The following is a 24,914-nucleotide window of genomic DNA, read 5'->3' as shown; positions in this document are numbered from 1 at the left end:
AGCTAGGAGTGGCTGCTGCTAACGAGCTCTCTTGGTTGCCCCGGCCAGAGGGAGTTGGGGCCTTTGATTCCGGTGGCCCTTGATTAGGGGGGGTCAAGCACCCTCTTAGGCAGTGCTAGGGAGGGGCCTATATAAGAGCCAGGCCTAGAGCGCAGCAGACAGAGGCAGCGAACAGACGCAGCAGTTTGTGACAGAGGCAGCGAACAGACGCAGCAGTTTGTGCAGCAGTTCGCGCAGAAGGGCGCGCGAAGGGCCCTTCGTTTCTGTTCCTTGTGGTGTAGGTTTCCTCAAGTATGGTCGTGACACGCTGCACAGCGCGTTCCCCAGTGGCTGTTGGAGTTGCTGTGTCAGAGGCTGCGACCCAGACCGACCCTCTGACAGTCGATGCAGCTCTACAGGTCTCAGGCTGCAGGGAGTGCTTGGGGCCTCTCCGGGAGGCCTGGGCTGGCAGCCAGCTCTCCTGCAGGAGGTGTGCTGCTGTTGACGAGCTGTGTTGTCAGGTAAGGGAGTTACGGGAGGAGGTCAGTAGGCTGCGCAGCATCCGGGAAGCAGAGCAAGAGATAGACAGGGCATTTTTGGAGACTGTGCAGCTTCGGGAGTCCCAACCCCCCGCAGCAGTGGAGTTGCCAGAGGGCTCTGTGCCGTGTGAAACGGTACATCATAACATCATAGAAGAAGGCTGGAAACTGGTCACTGCTTGTGGGAGGAGAAAGGCTCCTACTCCTCCCGAAGACCTGAAGCTGAAGAACAGGTTTAGTGCCCTCCAGGATGAGGAGGAGATGGACATGGCTGCCAGGGAAGTACCTGGGACAACAGACCCTGTGCCCTGCCGGAACGCCCGGAAAAAGCGGCGGGTGATTGCTGTGGGGGACTCCCTGCTGCAGGGGATGGAGGCATCCATCTGCCGACCAGACCTCATGTCTAGAGAGGTTTGTGGCCTGCCGGGTGCTTGTGTGAGAGATGTCATGCAAAGACTGCCAAGGCTTGTCCATTCTTCGGACTATTACCCACTGCTGCTCTTCCATGTGGGCGCCAATGACACCAAGGGCAAACTGGAGACCATCAAGCAGGATTTCAGAGCTCTGGGGATGGTGGTCAAGGGTCTGGGAGCCCAGGTCATCTCCTCAATCCTGCCAGTGAGGGGGATGGATGAGAGGAGGAGGAGACGGACTTTCCAGGTTAACGACTGGCTGCGCCGCTGGTGTTGGCAACAGGGTTTTGGTTTCTACGACCATGGGACCCTGTTTGAAGATCGACAACTGATGGTGAGAGATGGGATCCACCTCACGAGGCGGGGCACGCGGGTCTTTGCCAACAGGTTGGCCAACCTGGTAAGGAGGGCTTTAAACTAGGAAAGATGGGGGAAGGGGAGAGTTATAGTGACAGGGTAGCTGGCAAAAGACTGCTCAAGTCGGGATGCCTCCAACAGGTGAATGCAGCCAGGGAAGTGCGCATGGGATGTGGCTATGGAGGACCCTCTTTTACCCCTCCTGGGAAACCTGCATGCTCGATCACCTCCCTGAAATGCCTGTACACCAATGCACGCAGCATGGGGAACAAACAGGAAGAACTAGAGATGTGTGTGCGGTCGCAGGGCCATGATCTCATTGCCATTACAGAGACATGGTGGGATAGCTCGCATGACTGGAGTGCTGTCATGGATGGCTACGTGCTTTTTAGGAAAGACAGGCCAGGTAAGCGAGGTGGTGGAGTTGCTCTTTATGTGAGAGAGCAACTGGAATGTATGGAGCTGTGCCTAGGGGTGGATGAAGAGCGAGTCGAGAGCTTATGGGTAAGGATCAAAGGGCAGGCTAGCATGGGTGACACTGTTGTGGGTGTTTACTACAGGCCACCTGATCAGGATGAGGAAGTCGATGAGGCCTTCTACAGACAGCTGGAAGTAGCCTCACGATCCCAGGCCCTGGTTCTCATGGGGGACTTCAACCACCCTGCTATCTGCTGGAAAGACAACACAGCTAGGCACAAACAGTCCCGGAGGTTCCTGCAGAGCATTGGTGACAACTTCTTGACACAGGTGGTGGAGGAGCCAACAAGGAGAGGTGTGCTGCTGGACCTCGTACTAACAAACAAAGAAGGACTGGTGGAAGATGTGAAGGTTGGGGGCAGCCTTGGCTGCAGTGACCATGAGATGGTGGAGTTCAGGATCCTGCGAGGAGGCAGCAGGGCACCAAGTAGGATTGCAACCCTGGACTTCAGGAGAGCAAACTTTGGCCTCTTCAGGGACCTACTTGGAGGAATCCCATGGGTGAGGGCCCTAGAAGGAAGGGGTGTTCAAGAGAGCTGGTTAATATTCAAACATCGCTTCCTCCAGGCTCAAGAGCGGTGCATCCCTATGAGTAGGAAGTCAAGCAAAGGAGGCAGGAGACCTGCATGGGTGAGCAAGGAGCTCCTGGCCAAACTCAACCAGAAGAAGGAAGTATACAGAAAGTGGAAAGGGGGACAGGCCACTTGGGAGGAATATAGGAACGTTGTCAGAGTATGCAGGGATGCGACGAGGAAGGCTAAGGCCCGTTTGGAATTAAATCTGGCTAGAGATGTCAAGGACAGCAAGAAGGGCTTCTTCAAATACATCAGCAGCAAGAGGAAGACTAGGGAGAATGTGGGCCCTTTGCTGAATGGGGTGGGTGCCCTGGTGACGAAGGATGCAGAGAAGGCAGAGTTACTGAATGCCTTCTTTGCTTCAGTCTTTACTGCTCAGGCCAGCCCTCAGGAACCCCAGATTCTGGAGGCAAGAGAGAAAGTCTGGAGAAAGGAAGACTTTCCCTTGGTGGAGGAGGAGTGGGTTAGAGATCATTTAAGCAAACTTGACACCCACAAATCCATGGGCCCTGATGGGATGCACCCACGAGTGCTGAGGGAGCTGGCGGACATTATTGCTAAGCCACTCTCCATCATCTTTGAAAGGTCATGGAGGACAGGAGAGGTGCCTGAGGACTGGAAGAAAGCCAATGTCACCCCAGTCTTCAAAAAGGGCAGGAAGGAAGACCCAGGGAACTACAGGCCAGTCAGCCTTACCTCCATCCCTGGAAAGGTGATGGAGCAGCTCATCCTGGAAGCCATCTCCAAGCATGTGGAGGACAAGGTGATCAGGAGTAGTCAGCATGGCTTCACCAAGGGGAAATCATGCCTAACCAATCTGATAGCCTTCTGTGATGGAATGACTGGCTGGGTAGATGAGGGGAGAGCAGTGGATGTTGTCTACCTAGACTTCAGCAAGGCTTTTGACACTGTCTCCCATAGCATCCTCATAGGGAAGCTCAGGAAGTGTGGGTTAGATGAGTGGACAGTGAGGTGGATTGAGAACTGGCTGAATGGCAGAGCTCAGAGAGTTGTGATCAGTGGCACAGAGTCTAGTTGGAGGCCTGTAGCTAGCGGTGTCCCCCAGGGGTCAGTCCTGGGTCCAGTCTTGTTCAACTTCTTCATCAATGACCTGGATGAAGGCACAGAGTGCACCCTCAGCAAGTTTGCTGATGATACCAAACTGGGAGGAGTGGCTGATATGCCAGAGGGCTGTGCTGCCATTCAGAGAGACTTGGACAGGCTGGAGAGGTGGGCGGAGAGGAACCTCATGAAGTTCAACAAAGGGAAGTGCAGGGTCCTGCACCTGGGGAGGAATAACCCCATGCACCAGTACAGGTTGGGGGTTGACCTGCTGGAAAGCAGCTCTGCGGAGAAGGACCTGGGAGTGCTGGTGGACACCAAGTTAAGCATGAGGCAGCAATGTGCCCTTGTGGCCAAGAAGGCCAATGGTATGCTGGGGTGCATCAGGAAGAGTGTTGCCAGCAGGTCGAGGGAGGTGATTCTCCCCCTCTACTCAGCCCTGGTGAGGCCACATCTGGAGTAGTGTGTCCAGTTCTGGGCTCCCCAGTACAAGAGGGATGTGGCACTACTGGAGCAAGTCCAGCGAAGGGCTACAAAGATGATTAGGGGACTGGAGCATCTCTCTTATGAGGAAAGACTGAGAGAGCTGGGCCTGTTTAGCCTGGAGAAGAGAAGGCTGAGAGGAGATCTTATCAATGTGTACAAGTATCTGAAGGGAGGGTGTCGAGAGGATGGGACCAGACTCTTTTCAGTGGTGCCGAGCGACAGGACGCGAGGCAGCGGGCACAAACTGAAACACAGACACTTCCATCTGAACATGAGGAAAAACTTTTTCACTGTGAGGGTGACAGCACTGGAACAGGTTGCCCCGAGAGGTGGTAGAGTCTCCTTCTCTGGAGATATTCAAAACGCGCCTGGATGCAATCCTGTGCAATGTGCTCTAGGTGACCCTGCTTGAGCAGGGGGATTGGACTAGATGATCTCCAGAGGTCCCTTCCAACCTCAGCGATTCTGTGATTCTGTGATACACCTCATGTCTGAGGTTTGAGTATACAGATTTTATGGTTGTTCCCCGTACCTGCATCTTGAAAAATAGTCTTGCTGTTCTGGCTATTGTATTGTCTTTAGGAAGAGAAAGGGATCTACAGAGATTCCAAAAAATTTGAAAATAGAAAGGGTCTCTGTATAGGCATTTGTCCTTTAATCTTTCAGCTTGAATATGAACTGTTTGCAGTATCTGAAAGTGAAACTTGTTAACTAGTTTAAAAATGTTAGTTGATGTTTGTGAACATCTACACTTTAGAGATAATGTTATGATAAGTAGGAGATGCATATGAAAGTTAACTTATTTTTGTCAATGTACATGAGTTATAGTGATATACTTCCAAATGTTGTGATAGTTTACATATCAGTTACTTTGATCCATAATATCAAGATTTGACATAGTCTGGGTCAGATATCATGTTTACCTTCTGTCAAAATAAAATGATTTTACTGTAATTCAGTCTGCTGATATATTGAACTTTATATCCCCTATATTGTCTCCTATGATGATGTGCCATGTTGTTTGCTCAGTCTGCCTGAATTCCAAAATTCCAAGTAGGGCATGTGTCATATTTACTGTGTGGAGAAAAGTATGTTGAAACTTGAGTGAAGGATGCTTGGTAATATATAGGACTTGTTCAGAGTTTAATTTACGCAAGCATAAAGAGTCCTCGAGGAGCTGTTCAATTATTCTTTAGTAAATACCATCCACTATACTTTGTTTGTCCTGTACCCTTTCTTAAATTGCACAAATCCCAAATTTCTGAAGCACTACAATTTGAAACCATTCTGTTCTCTGAGTTCTGTAAATTATAATTCTAAACAATGCCTTTACAACCTTTATTGCCAGCCACAGACTATAGTTTGAGTTCTAAAAAGTAATTAGACTGTTCAAATTTATGTTGTAATATAACCTGAATCCATTAAAGCTGTTGATGTTTCCTTCATGCAGATTTTTTCTGAAGGTATCAGAATTATTTGATAAAACAAGGGTATGTATTATGAAACCTTCTTAGATATGTTCTTTATGTACCTCCTGGAAGTGCTTGTGTCAATTAGATATTTATATGTGGCTGTTTTAAGGATGCTTCTGTATCGAGTATATAGGCAGTGGATATTAGGGAATGAAAAAGCGTAAGATCCCAGTCATCTGTTTTTGTAAAATGATGGATCTTTAGGAGTATTTAGTCTACTAAACTCTTCTAGACAGGCTGCATATCTTCTAAGCAATTCACTAGTAAAGGTGCTATTCCTCTAAAATGCTTAGAGTCTTTCTGTACTTGATGTTGGATACCACAGAACTTGTTCTGCAAAAATGAAATGTAATCCTTAACCCCAAAATTGGTAGGCATGCTGCTTTACTCAGAGCTAAGATTTGTTACTCAATTAACTGACTCAGCAATACTACTGCACATGTTCCTAACCAGATTCTCTAATATTTTGTCTGTTTTGCCTTATTCTTTTGGCTTGGTAGAGCAGAGGTGCATGCCATGTATTAGGAAAAATTTTGAATTAAATATTTACACATTTTCTAAGCATAAACAGTTGTAGCCAGATAAATATGTACCTTAAAGAAAATGAAATCAGTGAAATTACTTGTTTTGATCTGAAATGTTGCCTTTTATGTTTTTTTTTTTTTTTTAAATTTAAGAACTTGCAGACTGTTTATAAATTTACAGAACTGTCACTTTAAATACAAGCAAATAATTTTCTTGGGAGATAATATTTGGGACCATTTAATACAGTGCAATTACACAACAACTCTCCAAAGAGGTCTTAAATAAAAATGTGTTTCCCTTTGATCTCAAAAACAACACAAAACTACCTGTGTGACTCTCTTATACTAGATAAATTTTTGTTTCTCTGCAGTTTTTCTAGTACAGGATGCGTATCATTGAAAATTGGAAGAAAGCTTTGTTGCTTAAAATAGAAAGCTAGCTGTCATTTACGATGTATTTTTAAGTATTCTGTCACAAGTGCATGACCTTAAGTTTTGAAAAAGACAATCTGTCATGCACTACTGCATATTTTATGCTGTATTTACATCATACAAATGAATATCTGAAGTCTGGATGTTTTTAAATTGATGCTTTTACTTACTGTTTTTCCAGAAAATAGAGGCCCGGGTATCTGCTGATGAAGATCTTAAACTTTCTGATCTTCTGAAATACTACTTAAGGGAATCTCAAGCTGCTAAGGTGAATTTATGTTTTTTGTTCAGTGAAATTGTATTTCATAAGAAAAGCTTAAGTGATCATCTGGAGAAATGTACAGTATTTTTTTCTTTTTAGTGGGTTGGTTAAGATGCTACAACTTCTGGCCTGCTATTTCTCCCTCAACTGTAAAGACTGGATCTGTACTGTTAATAAGTGGTAGCAACACAGTTACTTGGGACTACGTGATCCACTTGGATCAGTTATCCAAATCTTTCACTGAAATTAAAAACAGTGGAAGAGCATTTGATGAATCGTTAAAGCTGCTTGTAGACTGCCAGCATTTCTACTATTTTTAATATTAAATATGGATGCTTTATTTCAGGTCAGGCTCTGCAAGCGCTGATACTAAAAACATGTGGGCCAAATTTTAGATCCTTTACCTATAGTAAATTTCATTCTTAGGGTGTTGCTTGAGTGAAAATGATTGATTGACAAGAATGTTTTGTTAGTTGGAAGATCACAGAAAAGACTAGTGTTGTTTCTAAAGCCCCAAAAGACTAGTGTTGTTTCTAAGGCCCCATGTGTATTTCAAATCCATAATCTAAATAGTAGTTTGTTTCTAACCTGAGAAGCCATGAAATTTCCCATGATTTCCTCTTCTTAGGCTTTTTGCAGCATCATCTCAGCTATCTGGTGCTAGCCTCTGTCAGAGTAGATGCAGACCAAAGAATATTAAATTGCTTGTTTGATCCAGAGCAGATATTCCTGTGACTTGCATGGGATAAAAATTATTCTGTAATAACTGAAATATAATAAGACTAAAAATTATTTCAACAAGAAAGACTAAAATTAATCTGAATTTTTTTGATCATGTGGTACATACTAAAATCCTAGGGTAGATTCTTGGTAGATATAGATCCTTTACAATTTTTTTTTTTTAATAGGATCTCCTGTATAGAAGATCTAGGTCACTAGTGGATTATGAAAATGCTAATAAGGCATTGGATAAAGCGAGAGCAAAAAATAAAGATGTGTTGCAAGCTGAAACCACTCAGCAAATATGCTGTCAGAAATTTGAGAAAATATCTGAATCAGCAAAACAAGGTATTTGAGTAGTCTTTTATCCTATGTTATCATTTGAAAATTAACAGATTTGACGACACTATTAATGAGAATAGGTTTTTGTTCTCTGATTCCTAAACAGAGAGCTGTTATCTTTTAATCAGCATTTGCTTATTTTGGAAAGTTTATACGATGTTTTCCTTTGGTTCCTGACAGCTCCATTAGTTGATAATATCAATGTCATAATTTCTTGTCAGGATTCCCTCAATGTCTAGATGCAAATTATTTGTTACCACTTTAGACACAGGGAAAGGAAAACTGCTAGGAGTAAAGGCAAACCTAATCTTTTTCAAGTACTATTGAAATGCTGTTTTGGTTTTATGCATTGTTCTGTGAGGGTAGCAAATGATACTGGATCAGAAGAGGGAGAAATTGTGAAATGAGATTTCATTGAAGATGCAGACTTAAAGTAGCTCTAGAGAAGAGGAACCTATTTGTATGCTGTCTTTTTCCTGGAAACTTACTCCTCTTTTTTAGGTTAAGATTGTTATGAGTAAGTAGACATCTGACTCATTATTTGGGGCAGGCTTGTACAGTGTATAACCACCACCTTTTTCTGTCTTTATCAGTTAAAAGAATTCTCTGACCTTGTAAATCTGGCTAATGATTTCTGTAAATGAGACAGTGGAGGATCAAAGATCCTGTTAGCCACAAAGGTGAATGCATAAAACATACTTGTTTCCCCTGTTCTTCATGCTAGTTCTAGCGTGGTATCTTCCCTAGAGCTTTTCACATACCAACCTTGAAAGAATAGTGCATATGGTAGAGGAGAATTTAATGTTTAAAGCATCCACACTGTGGTCTTTTTTCAAAAGTGCTTTGTGTTCACAAAAGGTTAGGTAGCGATGAGGAACTGCAGTGATCTTTTACTTTCTTATCTAACAATGTAGCAATATTTGTGAGCCCTCAATGTGCTGAGATTAAACTTCAGTTTTTCCAGTTGCCTTCTGTCACCCTTTACCTCTTCCATCCTGAAAGTAAGTCTGCTAACAATTGAGGGCACTAGCAATAATACTGTTAATGAATCCATTTTTATTTTATACAGAACTGATAGACTTTAAGACAAGAAGAGTTGCAGCATTCCGAAAAAATCTAGTGGAACTAGCAGAACTGGAATTAAAGCATGCTAAGGTAATTGTGATCCTTTTTGGCCTGTAGTTCAACTGTTTTTCAGTATTATATGCTAGAATAATCAAGTAGTTTTGTATGATATACACTTCACATCCAAAAAGGGGAGCTTGAAGGTAAGCATCCTATGGAAAGGTGAACTTTCTTCAACTTTCTTGAATAATAGAGAATAAGAGTGCAGGTGAAAAATCTCTGTGGGACTAGTATGCTTGAGGTGCCTTGGGAAAGCTCATCTTTTTCAAGACAATTTTGACTGCAGTTTTATGTTTGTCTGGTTATCTGTTATTTATTGCTTCAAAGTTTGAATACCTCCCTATTTTAAAACCTCTTCTCACCGTTTTACTGGGAGATAGGAAGTAGTTTCACCAGTTATTTAGGTGTTGGGGGCCTGGTGTATAGGATAGGCTAACTGTTAAGGACGAGATCACACAGAGGGTCTGTCTGAAGTGAGGGACTAAAGTCATATCAACGTTAATCTGAGTATGCTTTTTGAACCCTTTTTGTCTTAAACTATATAGTGCTAACAAAAAAGAGCAATGTTGGAGGTAGCCTTTCCAGTAAAATAAATTATTGCAGAAAAATCTTTAAGCAGCATGTACTGTCCTTAAATTTCACAATGTATTTGACTATATTAAATTAATATTTTTGGTTAAATCAGGTTGGCTGCTCTGACTCAATACACAGGAATGACTGTCCCTTGCTTCAGCAGCCCTATAGCAGGAGGCAGCTTTCTTTAAAAAGTCAGCTCTTTAACATTCTCATTTATCTGAAAGTAAGTGTGCTCACTACTAAGCTTTGAATTAATTCAGAATATATCGTTGAAAGGATTAGCTAAGAGGTATAAGGTTGCTGAATTAATTTGTTCCCATCTTTTGGGCAGCTCTATAATCTTTTTCAGTAGTATTTGACAATGTCATTCTGAAAATCCATTGATTGTAAAGCTAACGTGAAAAGCTTTTTGTTTGGTTGTTTTTGTTTTTAACTTTGTAGGTATAAGTTCAACTTGATGGGATATTTGGTAATGCTGGTAAAGTAATCAGTAATACTGATTACTGGAATACTTTAACTCCTTTTTCAGATAAGCATTCTTGCTTTAATGTACTGTATTAGAAATTCAGAAATATTTTCCTTCAAGTCTTAAAACTTCTTGGCAGTATTCAGCCTTCCTAATTCTGTGTCTAACAGCTATCTCTATCCAGCACTGAGTCTCTCAGAAATCCATGTTTGTTCATGAATATTGCTAGTTACCAGTTTAGTTGAATTGATAGTCTTAACAGGCATACTTGCAACAGTTTATTTTTATGGATTTGCCATATCATGCTTTAATAAGGGAATGATGAGTCCACAGAGCTTCAGTCCTGATACAGCCATTGGCTCTTCACCATCTGACTTCTTGCTGAAGTCCCTGCATGCCTTGGAATGGAATGCTTAAAAACGGCTGCATCTTCTGAAGGATCTTCAAAGAGTCGCTTGCATTACATCTCCGTGCAAGACAAAATCTTGTAGTAACATTCTCTTGAATACTGACAGCTAATATCTGCCAAAAGCAGGGGAAAAATGCTTTGTTCCTGTAGCCTTCAACTTACTTGATATGTGCTTCTCGGAGCCCTCACTTTACCTGAAAGAGCTTGAAAATTTGGAGCAAGTTTTTCATTCATCACTGCAGCCTATTTGGGGCACAGCTCTTCACATAGTAAACTTACCAACAAAGAGTGTATGAGGCTCCAACAGGAGTTTTCACCTGTAGTCCTGTTTTTAAGGACTTTTTCTGCTGTACCTTTTCAGCTACTTTATCATAGAACCATGTAAGATTCACTAGAAAGCTTTGAATCTTTAAAGATTTACATTTTGACTAATCATGGAAGTTCTTGAAATATTAACAAATGTGACTTATTTGAATGGAAGGGCATTTTCTTTTTCACTAGTTTTGAAAGCTCTGTTCTTTTTCCAAAGACTGTGTTTTGCTTATGTTACTCAATTTCTTATTTGTTCAAAACAAACTATCACAGATCGATCGCCTGAGTTGCTATGCTTTTATTTCTAGATTTTTGAGTTGGATTATTACAGAATTTACAAATGCAATAGATCATATTTTTCTATTTTACAAAATGGTCAATTTTCTTTTTATAACCAACATAATTGGTGAGGATAGTCTTAAGGATATCTTGCTAGTAAGTCTGTATGTTGTATTGAAGGATGAAATGGTGTGGTTGAGACTGTCTTTCTGAGATAGTTCTGTAAAAGGAAGAAAGAAGGTATTAAGAAGCTTAGAAATTCTTGAGATATTGCCCTGATATATGAAGAGCAATGCTAGGGGACTGTGAAGGTTTTTTCTTGCCCTGGAGAGGACTTTTGATAGGAGCAATAGTTTTAGTTTTGATAGAAGTTTTGATTCAGGAGCAATTCTTTGATTTCAGGGAGTCTAAGTAGCCCTGGTTTTGACTGGGCTGAGCTGGGATGTTAGTGGACAGCTAACTCTTCTTGCAGTAGAGTCAGAAGAGGGCTGGTAAAGGCAAAAACAACTCTTTCATGTAGGCAAGAAATTCATCAAGCAAGACCAAAAGCCCCCTGCTTTAATATTCTGGACATAATGCTTTGTCTGATGCTGCTGTAATCCTTGTTTTCATGTTCTTGCAGCCACTAAAGGCATATCAAATGTGGGCAGCTCCAAACTGAGAATTGCTTGGCTTGGCATATCATGTGAAGCGCAGCACTCCCAAACCTGGCAACATGACCTGTTACTCAGCTCTATGTGCTCTTTCCAGCAAAAAGCTTACTTAAAGAGGAGAGGGGACGAGGGGAGTTGGGGGCAACAGATGCACTGTTTCTATTTTTTGCTGCAAGTCTTTCACTGTATGGTGTTTTTTTTTTTTTTTTTTTTTTTCTTTTTTCTTTTTTCTTTTTTCTTTCCTGGAATGAGTAGCTCCAAACTATATGTCATACAGATGCATCTGGCTCTGAATCTAGCCTTATAGCTTCTGGACTTGAAGCTGTGTGGAATAAAAAACACAGAGGTGATATCTACTGCAGGCATGAGTGCTGGAATTAACCTGACAGGTTGTTACCGAGAGGAATTCAGCCACACTGAATGCGTCTGCATGACTTACTGTTAAAAGTCACTTGCACTGGCTTAGTGAAAAGAAAAATATAAATCCCAAAACAAAGGTCGCTGCACTGAAGAAGGCAGAGTGACCAAAGTATTCAGCATTGGTTCTGAGGGATGGCTGCCATTTCCTGAGCCGTAACTGGCTGTGGGGCTGCTAGTAAGCTGTCACTGCTGGAGAAGAACTTGGAAGGTGATGCGAAAGTCGGGCTTTTAGTAAAGGAAGGACACTGTATATACAGATATTAAACACACTGACTATGCCAAGTTATACTAGTTTCTTCTAAAATATTTGTTTTAATCTGCTGCATATCTTATTACCCTCTCACTGAAAATCAGACTGTAGTTTGAGAATTGTTTTAAGTTGATGAAAGTGCAGACTACTGTCAAGAAGGCTAATGATGCAAGACTGTTCCTTTCCCTTGTGCTGGCACTGTTATGTGTGCAGCTCTGTAGTAAGATGGAGATAAAAGTGATTGTGTGGGTTTTTTTGTTTTTTAAGCTTTATTTTCAGTCTTTTTTTCCACAGCATCCATTCTGTCAAAAAAAACAGTTTTGGCTGGGAGGGGCTGGGAATAAAAGGGAGTTCCCTCCTTTTCAGCAGCATTGACTTTACATTCACTTAAGTAATTAACAAACCACAGCTTTAGATTCTGCATGGTCTCCAGCCTATACTAATCAGATGGATGTTTCTCTTTCTGTAGTCAGCCTGACTATCCCTCTAGGTAGTGTTTAGCTTCTGTTTTGCAGGATGTCTCATAGCACACAATATTGGTATACTTTGTTAGCAGATCAGACTAATAGTGGAGCAAGGAAATATTGAATACAAGAATAACTCATCTATTGTGTTAAAATGAGGCACTTCTTTTATTTTGTGGTGATTGATATTTTAGGCTAGCTCTGTGTTTCTTGATGACTTCAGGAAGCCATAACTAATGTAAGACCTTATTAAATGTTCAGCCATTTTATGTAAAAGCTGCATTTAAACCTATTCAGTATTTTAAACCATTGAATTTTTGAGGTTGCCCTGTATTGGACTTCATGTTCAAGAAGAGAAAGGGTTGATGGTCTGAAACTGGGGGAAACTGCTAAGGTTATAATCAAATATAATGAATTACAGAATCCTGACTCAGCTGTTAGCTGTCTGTGTGAAATGGGAGAAAACATTGACTTGTCCTTAAAACAGATTATTGCTGTCCTCTACAAATGGTGATAACAGCACAGTTTTGTTCCCTAGTCATCTCCTGCTATCACTGAACAACCAACTGAGTTTGAATTTCTCATGAACTTTCCCTTGACATTTCTCTAGACAGCCCACTGTTTAGTAAGTTAATTTTAGATGAGGTAAAGGTACTTTATAAATGGAAGCATTCTGATACATTACTGTAAACATTGCTCTGTTTTGTAGGGCAGAAGGAAGTATATAAAGTGTTAGAAGTATTCTTAAAGCATTTAGAGCCTTGGCTACACCTTTAGAGTTGTTTGACATATGAAATTGTAACTGAATAAGCTAGCAATCTCCCTCAAAAAATGTAAACATGTTTTTTCTACAAATATTAATGTAAGTTCTTGCCTCTATGAGTTCCAGTGGAAGAAGAATTTGCTGCCTTACTGGCAAGAAATTTCTATTTTGAATTGACAGAAGAAGAGGAGGAACCAAACCCCAAAGCTAGCTGTTTTCATTAAATGCCTTGCCAGTCTACTGTCTTTCCTGAAAAAGATGTTTTTGTTGGCATTATTCTACTATTAACTAGAGTTTAGTAATCTAGGTGTTAAGAAACACTTTTCTGCTAATCAGAAAGTATAGGATGTTCTAGAGTTACACTGGAATAAGCACAAGTATGTCAAATAGAGCTGCCAGAGCCATGGCTCACAGCCTCTACTGTCCTTTAGTTTATTATAATTTAAGTAAGGTTGTTTTTGTGAACTTTGTAAACTTAATGAAACTGAATCTCTGTAAAATTTCACCTCTCTCTAAAATTTCAGTAAACCGGCTGACTGAGTCTGGAAATGACTGCTGTGTAAATGACCTCTTCATACCCTCTTTTCTTTAGGATGTTGCGTAGTAGCCTGTAAACTGCAAATATACTTCATGCTTATGAGCTGAAAAGAGGCAAAAGATCACTGTCACACTTTCATTATAGGTAATATGCATACACAATCATACTTCAGGATGAGGAAATATTCTGTTTCACCCATGACCTCATTACTAGTTAATAATCAGCTGTTACAATGACGTAGACCTTAGATTTATGAATTCTTCTGTACGCTACCAAGACGGGTCACCAAGTCTCCATGCATCTTGCACATATAGAACTTGTTCGTATCGCAGAATTATGAACCCTCCGAGGTAGCTTGTGACTGTTCTTTGCTAGTATAGGCATAAAAAAATCCAAATCTGTTGAAGCCTTATTGGAAATAGCCATCTTCTGGAGAAGACTGAAAAGGATTCAGTAGATACATGTGCAAACTAGGGAATTTTCTCTTCTGAAGCCTTTAACTTAGTTAATTGCTTAATTTGGATTACAAGAATCTTAATGGGGGATAGCTATGATTTCTGAACTCTGAAGGCTGAGAGACTGCTGAGGGACTGCTCTCCTCCCCTCTGTTTACTGTGGGTCACTTTTATATACTTTCAACTGAAACAGTAAGAATTACAAATTCTTTAGTAGTTGTGTAAACTGTTTATCAAGGACATGCAAACCATAGCTATAGATACTGCTTAATTACATGAAATTTTGTTTGGAACCTTCTTCAGATTCTTTTTCAATATTAAAAAAAAAAAGAATTATTAGAAGGAAGCAGTTTCTCCCATGTTTGGGCATTCAGAGTATTTTGTTCTTGCATTTTATTTTTTGTTCTTGCATTTTATTTTTTGTTCTTGCATTTTATTTAGTTTAACACTCTTAACCTAACATTCTATTTCTTACACAGAGATCTAAGATTTGGGAACAAATCCAATAGTTATTTATTAGTGAATAGCCAGTAGTTTAAAGTGATCTAAGCATAAATGAATACACAAAACAACATGAATACTGTTTGTTCGGGAAAGTGACTCCTGGCCTTCTATATCTAGTTCTTACTTGTAGACCATATATGCTTAATTCAGAAGGGTATCTCTATAACCATCAGTTCTTTAAATTCAGTCAGAAATCTGAAAGTCAACCTGTATGCTTTATGATAGTCAGAATGCTTTAAATATGATTAAAAATTGACCTACAAGATCTTCATGTTTTTGTGAAATGAAGGACAGAACTTGGCCTTACATATAGAGTTTAGTTAATATTCTGATCATCACTTGTGTTTCCCTGGCTCTGAAACATCCATAGTTTTACTGTTGGCTAAATCACATGGCAAAGCACATAAAACAGTCTGTGCAAAGAAGTTGTCATTTTTGTGCCTTTAAAACAAGGCCCGTGCTTGAACAGAGCTGCAAACTTAAGTGGGTGTTTTAGGTAGGAGATGGTGAGTGCTGAGAAATGGCTAACACTTCTTAATGAATTCAGTGTTCCTTGAGTTTATGAATACTTCTGCTATGGGAATAATATTTCAATGATAGTATTGCCATTAATCTATACAAAAAATTAAAATGATACAACTTTGCCCTTCATTGATAAAAAGAATACTCTGCAGTAAGTATTTTTTATGGCCAGAATAGATCCTTAGTAAGAAAATTGTGAAGAAACATGGAAAGGGTAGTAAATGCTTACTTTTAAATCTCAAGTTGGCTTTTTTTAGTTCCATGACACGATGTTACTACATTCAAACAAGCTTGAAGATAAGTTATTTAAATAAATGTTTCTGGATTGTATTTAATACATATGTTCTCCTTTAGTGGTGAATGTAATTGCTATTTAAAAAGATCTTTTTATCAAAAGGGAAAAAGAAAGTAGGGAAATGTGGTCATACTTTTCTTTATTTTTACAGGGTAACTTACAGCTGCTGCAGAGCTGCCTGGCAGTATTAAATGGTGACACATAAGCAACGCTCCGTCCTCCCACTAACAAGGGCTGCCCTCCTCTGGATTTTTGTCTTTGTGACTTTAAATAGGCATTTACAGTTCCCTGGAGAAATCATTTGACAAAGTACACATAAGCAAGCTCCTCCTTTCAAAACAATTAAAAAACAAAATCTGAAAGTAGCTCCAGACTATATGAAGCAACAGCATACTTGTTATACATATGTATTCATGTTTATTTAATCATTATATGCTTTCATTCTTCAGAAACCAAATGCTCTGTTTTTGTGAAAGTAGCCAATATAATTATATTCATGTTATGAATAGTATGATATGGCTGCCAATCTTATTTACCTTTGTAAGTAATTTCTGAAGTTGGCATTTGAAATGCATTGTTCAAATGGATGAAATATTACCATTAGATATTTCAATATTGTTACTATAATGTATTGTATACCCTGTCTTAGTTTTCTCCATGTACTGACACCAAGAAATCTAATCTTTTTTTTTAATTGTGAACATTTCTTAGAAATTTTGGAGAACTTTGTGTAACCTTTATAACTATGATTTTAAAAAGAAAAGCAAATGCATTAGTATGTTTGCCTTAACTTGTAGACTAATCCAATTATTGTAAAATAAACCATGAAATCAGTGATTTTTCTAAAATTATGCAGACACTGTATCATCTGTAAGCTTAATATTTTCTAGTAAATCACATTAATTTTGTTAGCATTTTCTCTACTCATCCTGTAAAACCATTGCTAAGTACTGGATTGGTCCGACACTAATTACTTGCCCAGTAACTTTTCACTTGCATTCTCAGGTGTAGCCATTTGTCTGTGTGTTGATCCATGACTTCCCTATACAGTGTACTTAAATTGTTTCTAGCTTGGCTGCCTTTGCAATTTCTTTGGCAGAAATGCTTTTAAGGGAACTTATTCATTTCTTTTCAGAAGGGGAAGTAGAGTAGCAGAAAGTGCGTTAGATATTGAGGAGAGGTAATATTGCCCCTTCTTTGATTAAAAATAAGCTTTACTACAAACAGGAAAAAGCTAAAGGTATACCCCAAAAAGGAATGCCTGAAAAAGATCTCTCATTCTGCCAACTGGACTTAAAACTTGGAGCTATGAATTTTTACGTAGCTTGAATCCTTGGTCTTTTGTTTGTATATTACTTTGTCTCACTTACTTGAACCATGAACCTTTTCCAAGAGCTGTGGTTCTGTTCTGTTGTGTAATTTCAGAATGTCATAAAATTAGGCTTTACTTGATGAATTGTTCTTCACAGTGGGACTGCTGCTTTATATGGCTTTGTAGACCTTTAATAGAGCAGCAGCAATTTGGATGAATGGGGTTTTATGTTTGGAAATGCCGACCAAAATAACTAGGGGTCTGTGATTACAGACTCTCCTGTACTGCCTCACAGATTTTTTTTTTCCCCTTCAAACATGGGTGAATTGCACAGTGCAGTATACATATCCTACAGCACTGCACATCTAAACATTTCTAAGGTAGAGAAGTTTTAGTGCAGAGCTGTTGCTGAACATACTGTTTGCAACATGCGTTGAGTTGCACAGCCTCAAAATCTGATTATCAATGCCCAATGGCTATGAGCAACTCATGTAGCATATATGATACTTTCTAGTAATAGCTATTACAATAATAATTGTAATTGTACTGTTCATCTTCCAAATATATAAAAGGAGTAATTCCTAAGGAACTCCTCTATAAATAGATAAGGGGTGAAGATTACAATGTATATACCACTAGCACCATTGTAAATATTTTAAGTAGGATGTGGGAACAGTTTTTAAGAATAGTACTCATTGTTCAGTGTTACTAGCTCATTAAATTTTTTTCAAGTCTCGTGGTATTGGGTGTCTCTCTTAAGCTCTCACCCCTGAAAGTGCAAGTGTGAAGAAAAACTTGAAAATGTGACCCAAGCAGGCCCTGGAGCCTCGCAGCCCCGGGGGGACGGTGTGACGGGTGGCACCCCGGCTCGTTCATTTCGGAGGGAGGCGGGGCGGAGCAACCGGCGCTGCAGCGGCCGTTGGGGCTCGCCGCGGCCGTTGGCGGGGGCGGGGCGCTGACGTGCCTGCAAGCGGTGGGCGGTGCGCGCGGCTGCCCCGCAGGGCGCCTCGGGGCCGGCCCCGCCCCGGGGCTCGGCCGGCGTGCGGCGGGTCCTCCGGCACCTAAGGGGAGGGGCTCCCGCCGGAAGTGAGGGAGGCGCTTCCGCGCAGCCCGGAAGTCCGCCGGACCGGCTAGCCGAGGTAGCGGGCTGGCGGGCGGAGCGCGGCCGGTGGCGGGCGCCGCCATGAGCCGGCTGCGGGAGGAAGACGACCCCTACGTGGTGGAGGAGCCCAGCGATGAGGAGCGCGCCCTGAGCAGGTGCCGGCCTGCGGGGGAGGCCCCGGTCCTGGGCGGCAGCGGGCTGCCTCCTCTCTGCCGCCTTATTTGCCGGGTGTCCGGGCCGGCCGCGCCGCGTCCCTCCTTGAGGGGGCACCGGAGGGGCGCGGCGCGGCGGACCCGGGCCTGCGACGGGGCTGCGCCGCCGCTGGGGCTCCGCACCCGCGGCCGCCTGGCGCGGCGGGCCGCAGAGCGCCCTTGAAAGGCGCCGCTCGTGTGGTTTGCGGAAGGATCGTTTCGTAACAGTCACAGTATTTTTTGCTTGAAACTGGAGTATTTCCTTTCCTAATCCTAAAAACGGTAGTATGTAAACTCTTCTGCATGAAGACTCACTGTGCCGAGTTGCAGCGGGGTAGCGGCAGGCTGCAGCCAGTCAGTGGAAGTTCCTTTACATTAGGACAAACTAGAGCTATAATACAAGTAAACTAGCAAAACACTTTAATAAACAAATATATTTCTCATAAATACATGGGCAAGTGCTTCCAAGTATTTCCACACAATACAGATGTTCACTTTCTGAACGAATCAGTCAATATTATAAGCTAGTAATAATAATTAGGTGTTTAATGTTTAAATATTTGTAGCTCGGAAGATGAAGTGGATGTGCTCTTGCATGGCACTCCTGATCAGAAGCGGAAACTGATACGGGAGTGCCTTACTGGAGAAAGTGAATCTTCCAGTGAAGATGAGTTCCAAAAGGAGATGGAAGCAGAGCTAAACACCACCATGAGAACTATGGAAGGCAAATGGAAGTCTTTAGAAATGGGTAAATAAATTCTAATATCTGCTTGCATATGAAATCATAAGTTAAGTGGTATCCAGTTGAGGTGTTAAGTTCATGTATTATTCTATGCATGGGGATGACAGTCAAGTGCTGTCTGAATTCTGTAGAAAAATCATAAAATGGCTGATCACTTCTGCACAAATGATCACTAGGTACTAGTTAAGTGAATGCTTCTGTTTCATCTTTTCTAAGACTTGCTTTTTGGGGTTTCTGAACTTCTGGTTTCCTGTTTTGCTGTGATTTCTCTGTTGGGTCAATACCCTTTTTCCAGTGTCTCTATAATGTTTGTTTTTATCTGCCACATACATAACTGGAAGTCTTAAACAGGCTGAAATGTCTTGTACTTTGTCTAGTGGCTGCAGATACTATCAAGATTTGGAGCCCTTTCTTGAAGGCAGGAAGAGCATACAGTAGAATTCCAAAATCAGTTGGGGAAAAAATTCAGGAAAATTATTAATCTGTTTCTCCCTCATCTGCCAATAGTTACAAGCTTCATCAAACAGTACACTGGCACTAGAGATTTATCTGTGCTAGAGTTTGTATATGATTTTGAGTGCAATAGATTGATTGTTTTGGCATTCAAAGCGCATATATATATATATATATATATGTATATATTTCTTACCTATTATAAAGTAGTGAAGTATTCTTAATTTCCTGGAGAATCAATGTAGTTTTCATTTTAATATAGGATTTTTATTCTGCATTCAACAGGTTTAATAGTTTTATCTTAGTGAGTGGGAAAATATGATCTTTGGTAATGCAATTAAGAATATGTAGCAGTGTTTTTACCACTAAACGCATCCACAATGGAATATGTTTTTTGGTGCAAGCTGGCTATGTCGGATGTGATTGGCAGTTGACCTAGGGCCTCTCTGGAGTTCTGTGGTCCTGAAATGTAAATTTTTTGTGTGAATTTTATTTTAATCAAAGTTTGTGAGACAATGTGCCACAGCTGTATTTCTTTAGTATGAATCTGAAGATCCGTGGAGTCTTTGAGGGTGTGCAGATTGCATAAGGCAGAGGCAGGCATATTTGGTGTGGTGTCCTATGTGTGCCTAAAGGGACTATACTTTAGAGCAAACTTTCCCTAGAGCTGTACCAGAGGTTCATCTCAGAGGGAGTAAGCTGCTTTGCTCTGAGAGAGCACCTGTAAATGCAATAACATGTGCAGTGTGGATGATCAAGACCTGGGAATAAATTGTAGAGCTGTTACTTAACACACCCATATAAAGCAGAGCACTTCTGGATGAAGTAACTTGGAAATGAAGGTTGTTCTGGGCCATATACCTGCTATCCTTTTGTGGGATGTTCTTACTACTTTTCTCTAATTTCACACACAGGTACTTCCTCAAGTACTGGACAGCCTGGTCCTGCCACAACTTCAAAATACTATGATGACATTTACTTTGATTCTGATTCAGACGATGAAGATAAAACAGGTAAATGCTTGAGGAGAGAGGAGGACATCTTTACAGTAGCACCATCTCAGATCCTGTAGAATCCTCTTTGGGATCAGGGACTGTTCGTGAAGAATGTATTTAGGGGGAATTTCCAGCCTGTATCATCTCAACATCACTACTGCAGCTTTATGGTATATCCCAATGTGTGTAAGGTGCATTAAATCTTTGGGCTGGTGCCTTTGGAGGAGGGATGAGCTAGACCTTTATGTTTTAGTTCAGATTTATTGCATGTATGGAAAAGGAAAATTGAAAAAAACCTGAAATTTTGATTAGCTAAGTAGAGAATCATTGTATGTCTAATGGATGCTGATGTTACTGACCTGTGCTTGCATAAATCTTGCAGTTACACAGGATGTCCGGAAAAAAAGAAAACATCAGCAGCGTCAGATTCTTTCCAATGATGAACTGTTATATGACCCAGAAGAAGACAGTCGAGACCAAGAGTGGGTGGACTCACAAAGGAGAGGGTAAGAGACTATGAATATTTGAACTGTAGGATGTATATCATAAACTGAAAAATTCTAATGAACATGTTAAATATAAAGAAAAAGCTTGCTGTAAAGCCTATGTAGTGAGAATATTTTTGATTTGGAATCTACAGCATATGAAATTTTAAAGCCTGGAAAATTTTTATATGTATGTAACGTATGTAATGAAGTTGCCTATTCAAAATGACACAATTCTAAAACTTTCAGTTTTTTTAAATTGAAATTTCCTAGTAAGCCATTTTTGTCTGTAGATCTCATCAAAATAACTGTGCTATGTATGAAAAGGTTATAAGATTTGCTAACTTCATTTTTTAATACCCTGTGATAATTTGATTGCTACGTTAATATTGGCTTCTGCTAAATATTGTATTTCTGGTTTTGAAAAACTTGGAATTTAACAAGCCACAAAGCATTCAGATCAAACAGGCACAACACAAAACTGATTTACTTGAGGGTTTTTTGAGAGGTCAAGTAGAAAAATAGTATTGTTAGGGTGCTGCAGCTGAAGTAAAATTCTCCATGTAAATCTGTTAAGAGAGCAAAATTAATTTGTCGTCTGCCGAGACTGCACTTGAAAAGCCTTTCTTCTCAGAACAGAGGATTATTAGGCATAAATCCACACTTCAAATGTGCATGCCCTATGAAGTGAGAATCCTGTGTACAAAGTAAATCCAAAGATATCGGTGTGTTTTTTTTCCCCACAGTGTTTTTTAATCACATGCTCTGGATTAGTGAAAAAGGTGTCTGGAAGGAGCCAAACACTTGTTGTTGTATTTTAATATAAATAAGGTTTGACAGTTGAGTTGATAGGCCTAGTAGCAACAGCAGATAATTTGACTTGTTGCCTCTCTTTCCTCTCTTCTCCAATTGGTAGGTACCATAATCAGAGACGAGTGCAGCAACAGCAGCAAAAAACTCTAGCTGTTCCAAATAGTGATGCTGTTTTGAATTGCCCTGCTTGCATGACAACATTATGCCTGGACTGTCAGAGGTAATTGGTGAACAATGAGGAGTCTTTTTGTAATGTCTTTTTTTCAGTCAGTTATATTTTTAGTGTATTGAATGATTTGATCAACTCTCTCTTGTGAGGTGGAGCTAATCAAAAGGAGGCAGGTATATGTGAATCAGATTTAGGGTTGAATACTAGTTTGAAGGATTAATGATCAATTTAACCTGCAACATGGAGATGAGCTGAAGAACAGGGCAGAACTTCAGCATAGTAGGGAAGGTGAACTATAGAAGAGCCCCTTCAGGGAGACTAAACATGAAGTTCAGGCTGAATTTGTTTCTGGAAAAATATGTTGGCTTGATTTATTTAATAAAGAATTTAAGATATAAAAAGCTTTTAGAGGCATGGAATTATTCCAGGGTAACTGGTATTTTTGTCGAAAAGTGCCTTGTTTAGGGGAGGGTTAGGCAAAAGCAAAACAGTGTGTTCTTTCTTTTTTTGAATGTAAGCAATTGTGGTTTGGAGTATAGTTATGTTAACAAGTTCCTGAAAAGCATTTAGGTGTGAATTCACTGCATGTTTTGCAGCTGTCAAGTATCTGGCTGCATGTATACTCCTAACCTGTGCTAGATAGAGGACTCTTGGAAAAAAAAAAGGAGAAAGAAACCCTGTGAAATGAGGAATAACCTACCTCTCAGTTATTGAGTACTTTTGGTAAATGAGGATAAAATTCCAGAGCAGCTAAACTCATCTAAATGCTGGGTCCTGTTTCCACTCTTTTTCCTTTTGCTTCTGTGGTACTCCTATAATTAAGTATTTCAGCTTGCTAAGCTATTAGAAAACTGTATGACAGATTCTTTTTTGAGGGGCTTAGTAAGTCAAAAAAGCTCATCACAGAGTTGCACGAGCAGCAGAGCCAGCAAAAGTCAAGATAGGACTTGACAGGACAGCCACTTGTTATCTTGGTTTAGTCTGTTGTAAAACTGCAGTCTGAGAGATATTGTATTGATGCAGCCCTGAATTTACTGCATACCCTACCCCAGCTATTCAGCTGTTATACTGATGACAGCTGAAAATACATTTTATATTTTATTATAGACATGTTTTTTCAAGTGTTATGTGTCAATGATTGTTGTTTCTAAATAAGAAATTTCAAGCTTACAAGAAGTTTTAGTATATAAATGCCAGTATTTGAACCGTTTGCACTCATAACTTCATGATCTTTTGCCTATCATCAGCTATAAATAGCCATACATAATGCTGTAGTGGTAATGTCATTGTTCTCCAGGGGTGCTTATTTCAGTAAGAAACAATGTATTTTTAAATACCTTACCTTAAAAACAAGACAGATGGCTACAGTTCTATTTTTGTTATTTTGTAGTTCTGACTTTTATTTTGTTTATAAGAATTTATATTTGTTTGGCTTTCAGCCCTTTGGCATGGTACTTTCTATCTTTAATCCCATATTCAGTGATGATAACCAGTTTCTTGGAAGCAGAGTTTTACCTGTGATATGACTTGCATTTTCCTCCCTTCTTCATAGACATGAATCTTACAAAACTCAGTACAGAGCCATGTTTGTGATGAACTGCTCTGTTAACAAAGAGGAAATTCTGAAATACAGAAAGAAGCTAAAGAAAAGAAATAAGAAAATGAGGCACAGCAAAGAAACTACCTCTATACAGTCAAAACAAGAAGAGGAGGAAATATATCATCCAGTAATGTGTACTGAATGTTCAACTGAAGTGGCAGTGATGGATAAAGATGAAGTTTTTCACTTCTTCAATGTTCTAGCCAGTCACTGTTAATGTGCAAAAACACAGAAGAAAAAATCCTGTACTATTTAAGACTTTGTGAAGTGTCAGAAATGCAGACGTGAACCTTTTTTAACTAATGCCCTTTTAAATACATCTTTTCATCAGAGAACTTTGTAATTGGTGTCAAGTTTTTGCAACATTTTATGAAAGGAATCCAGTTAACTGTTTGCATTTGGGAGAAGAATTCCTTCAGACCTTCAGGTGGTTATATCATTGAAGATTTAAATTTTTGTAAATAGAACATAATATCTGTGTATTATGATCATTGCTTGTGTATATACTATACATTATCTCCATATGTATTGGAACAACTGCTTAGAATAAATACTGTATAAACTGGTCCTTCATACCTGCATTGGTCATTTGTATGGCATTGATAAATTTGGTTAGCAGTTCTCAGGCAGAATGTTGGGCTTCTTTCAGGCTGGCATTCTTGGTTATTTGCATGAAGGTAGGTATGATAAAGAAGAAATTGTTGTGTTTGGATTTTTGCCTCATTAAGATGTCAAAAGGGGACATTTTTATTTATACAAATTGGAAGAGTTGGTTATATCTAGTTTGCTTCTGGCATGGATCATTTAAATCAACATATTAACACAGTACTACAATTCATAATTAAGAGTTTGTAATGTAAATATGAATTTAAATAAAATAACTGAAGTTTTTTGTTACCTGTTATCCTTATGGTGACTCATGGACACATTTTAAGAAATTTGTGGTCAGTTTTATGGCTATAGAGCTAATCTGTATATTTTTTCTGTTTAATACATTTACAGCTTCTTTATGGAAGCATAAGTAGCTTCAATTATTTAATATTTAGACTTCTTGCCTAGTCAGACTATGAAGCCACTGTAATGTTAATATTGGATCCTTCCCTCTGTTCCTCAAGGCATGCTCCCAAGACATGAACTCTTGTTTTTGATTAGTAAGTAACATCTTTGTAGCCTGGTGTTTTTTAACACTTTACTTTGAACAAGGGTTTGTCTGGAAAAATTCTCATCTTCATGCTTTTTTTCTTTTAACAGTACTATAAATAATTGTATATGTGCTTTGAGGAGTTGTCAGAAATTTAAAAGAAGGAATCTTCTTTTGATTACCTTTTGTTGTCCCTGGTGCTACATCTTGCTGATCAATAAACACTGGTTTTATACAGTG

At 40.0% G+C, this 24,914-nt stretch overlaps 2 protein-coding genes across 3 annotated transcripts in view; both read left to right on the top strand.

Moving 5' to 3' along the window:
- The window catches only part of SNX6 (sorting nexin 6), a 34,867-nt gene extending 17,142 nt beyond the window's left edge, over positions 1-17,725 (top strand). For both annotated transcript variants that reach the window (XM_067296719.1, XM_067296718.1), the window contains exons 10-14: positions 5,339-5,378; positions 6,498-6,584; positions 7,487-7,646; positions 8,710-8,795; positions 15,823-17,725. In XM_067296719.1, coding sequence (XP_067152820.1) covers positions 5,339-5,378; positions 6,498-6,584; positions 7,487-7,646; positions 8,710-8,795; positions 15,823-15,876 — 427 coding nt within the window. In that variant the 3' untranslated portion in view covers positions 15,877-17,725. The remainder of the gene's footprint in view (positions 1-5,338; positions 5,379-6,497; positions 6,585-7,486; positions 7,647-8,709; positions 8,796-15,822) is intronic.
- A 391-nt stretch (positions 17,726-18,116) lies between these two features.
- On the top strand, positions 18,117-24,106 carry EAPP (E2F associated phosphoprotein). Its single transcript, XM_067296720.1, has 6 exons — positions 18,117-18,240; positions 18,843-19,024; positions 20,386-20,484; positions 20,849-20,972; positions 21,868-21,984; positions 23,486-24,106. Exons 1-6 carry the CDS (start codon positions 18,167-18,169, stop codon positions 23,748-23,750), a joined length of 861 nt encoding a protein of 286 aa, XP_067152821.1. The 5' UTR covers positions 18,117-18,166; the 3' UTR covers positions 23,751-24,106.
- The last annotated feature ends 808 nt before the right edge of the window (positions 24,107-24,914 follow it).

Source organism: Apteryx mantelli, chromosome 4 (genome assembly GCF_036417845.1).
Source record: "Apteryx mantelli isolate bAptMan1 chromosome 4, bAptMan1.hap1, whole genome shotgun sequence".
Lineage (NCBI taxonomy): Eukaryota > Metazoa > Chordata > Aves > Apterygiformes > Apterygidae > Apteryx > Apteryx mantelli.
This window is presented reverse-complemented; position numbering and strand designations above follow the sequence as displayed.

Bases quoted from the DNA above. Each gene is read 5' to 3' on its own strand.
- EAPP (XM_067296720.1), top strand. From the start codon at position 18,167: ATGAGCCGGCTGCGGGAGGAAGACGACCCCTACGTGGTGGAGGAGCCC. The intron at 19,025-20,385 runs GTAAATAAATTC...TTTCACACACAG, and splicing joins ATGGAAGTCTTTAGAAATGG to GTACTTCCTCAAGTACTGGA. The intron at 21,985-23,485 runs GTAATTGGTGAA...CCTTCTTCATAG, and splicing joins TTATGCCTGGACTGTCAGAG to ACATGAATCTTACAAAACTC.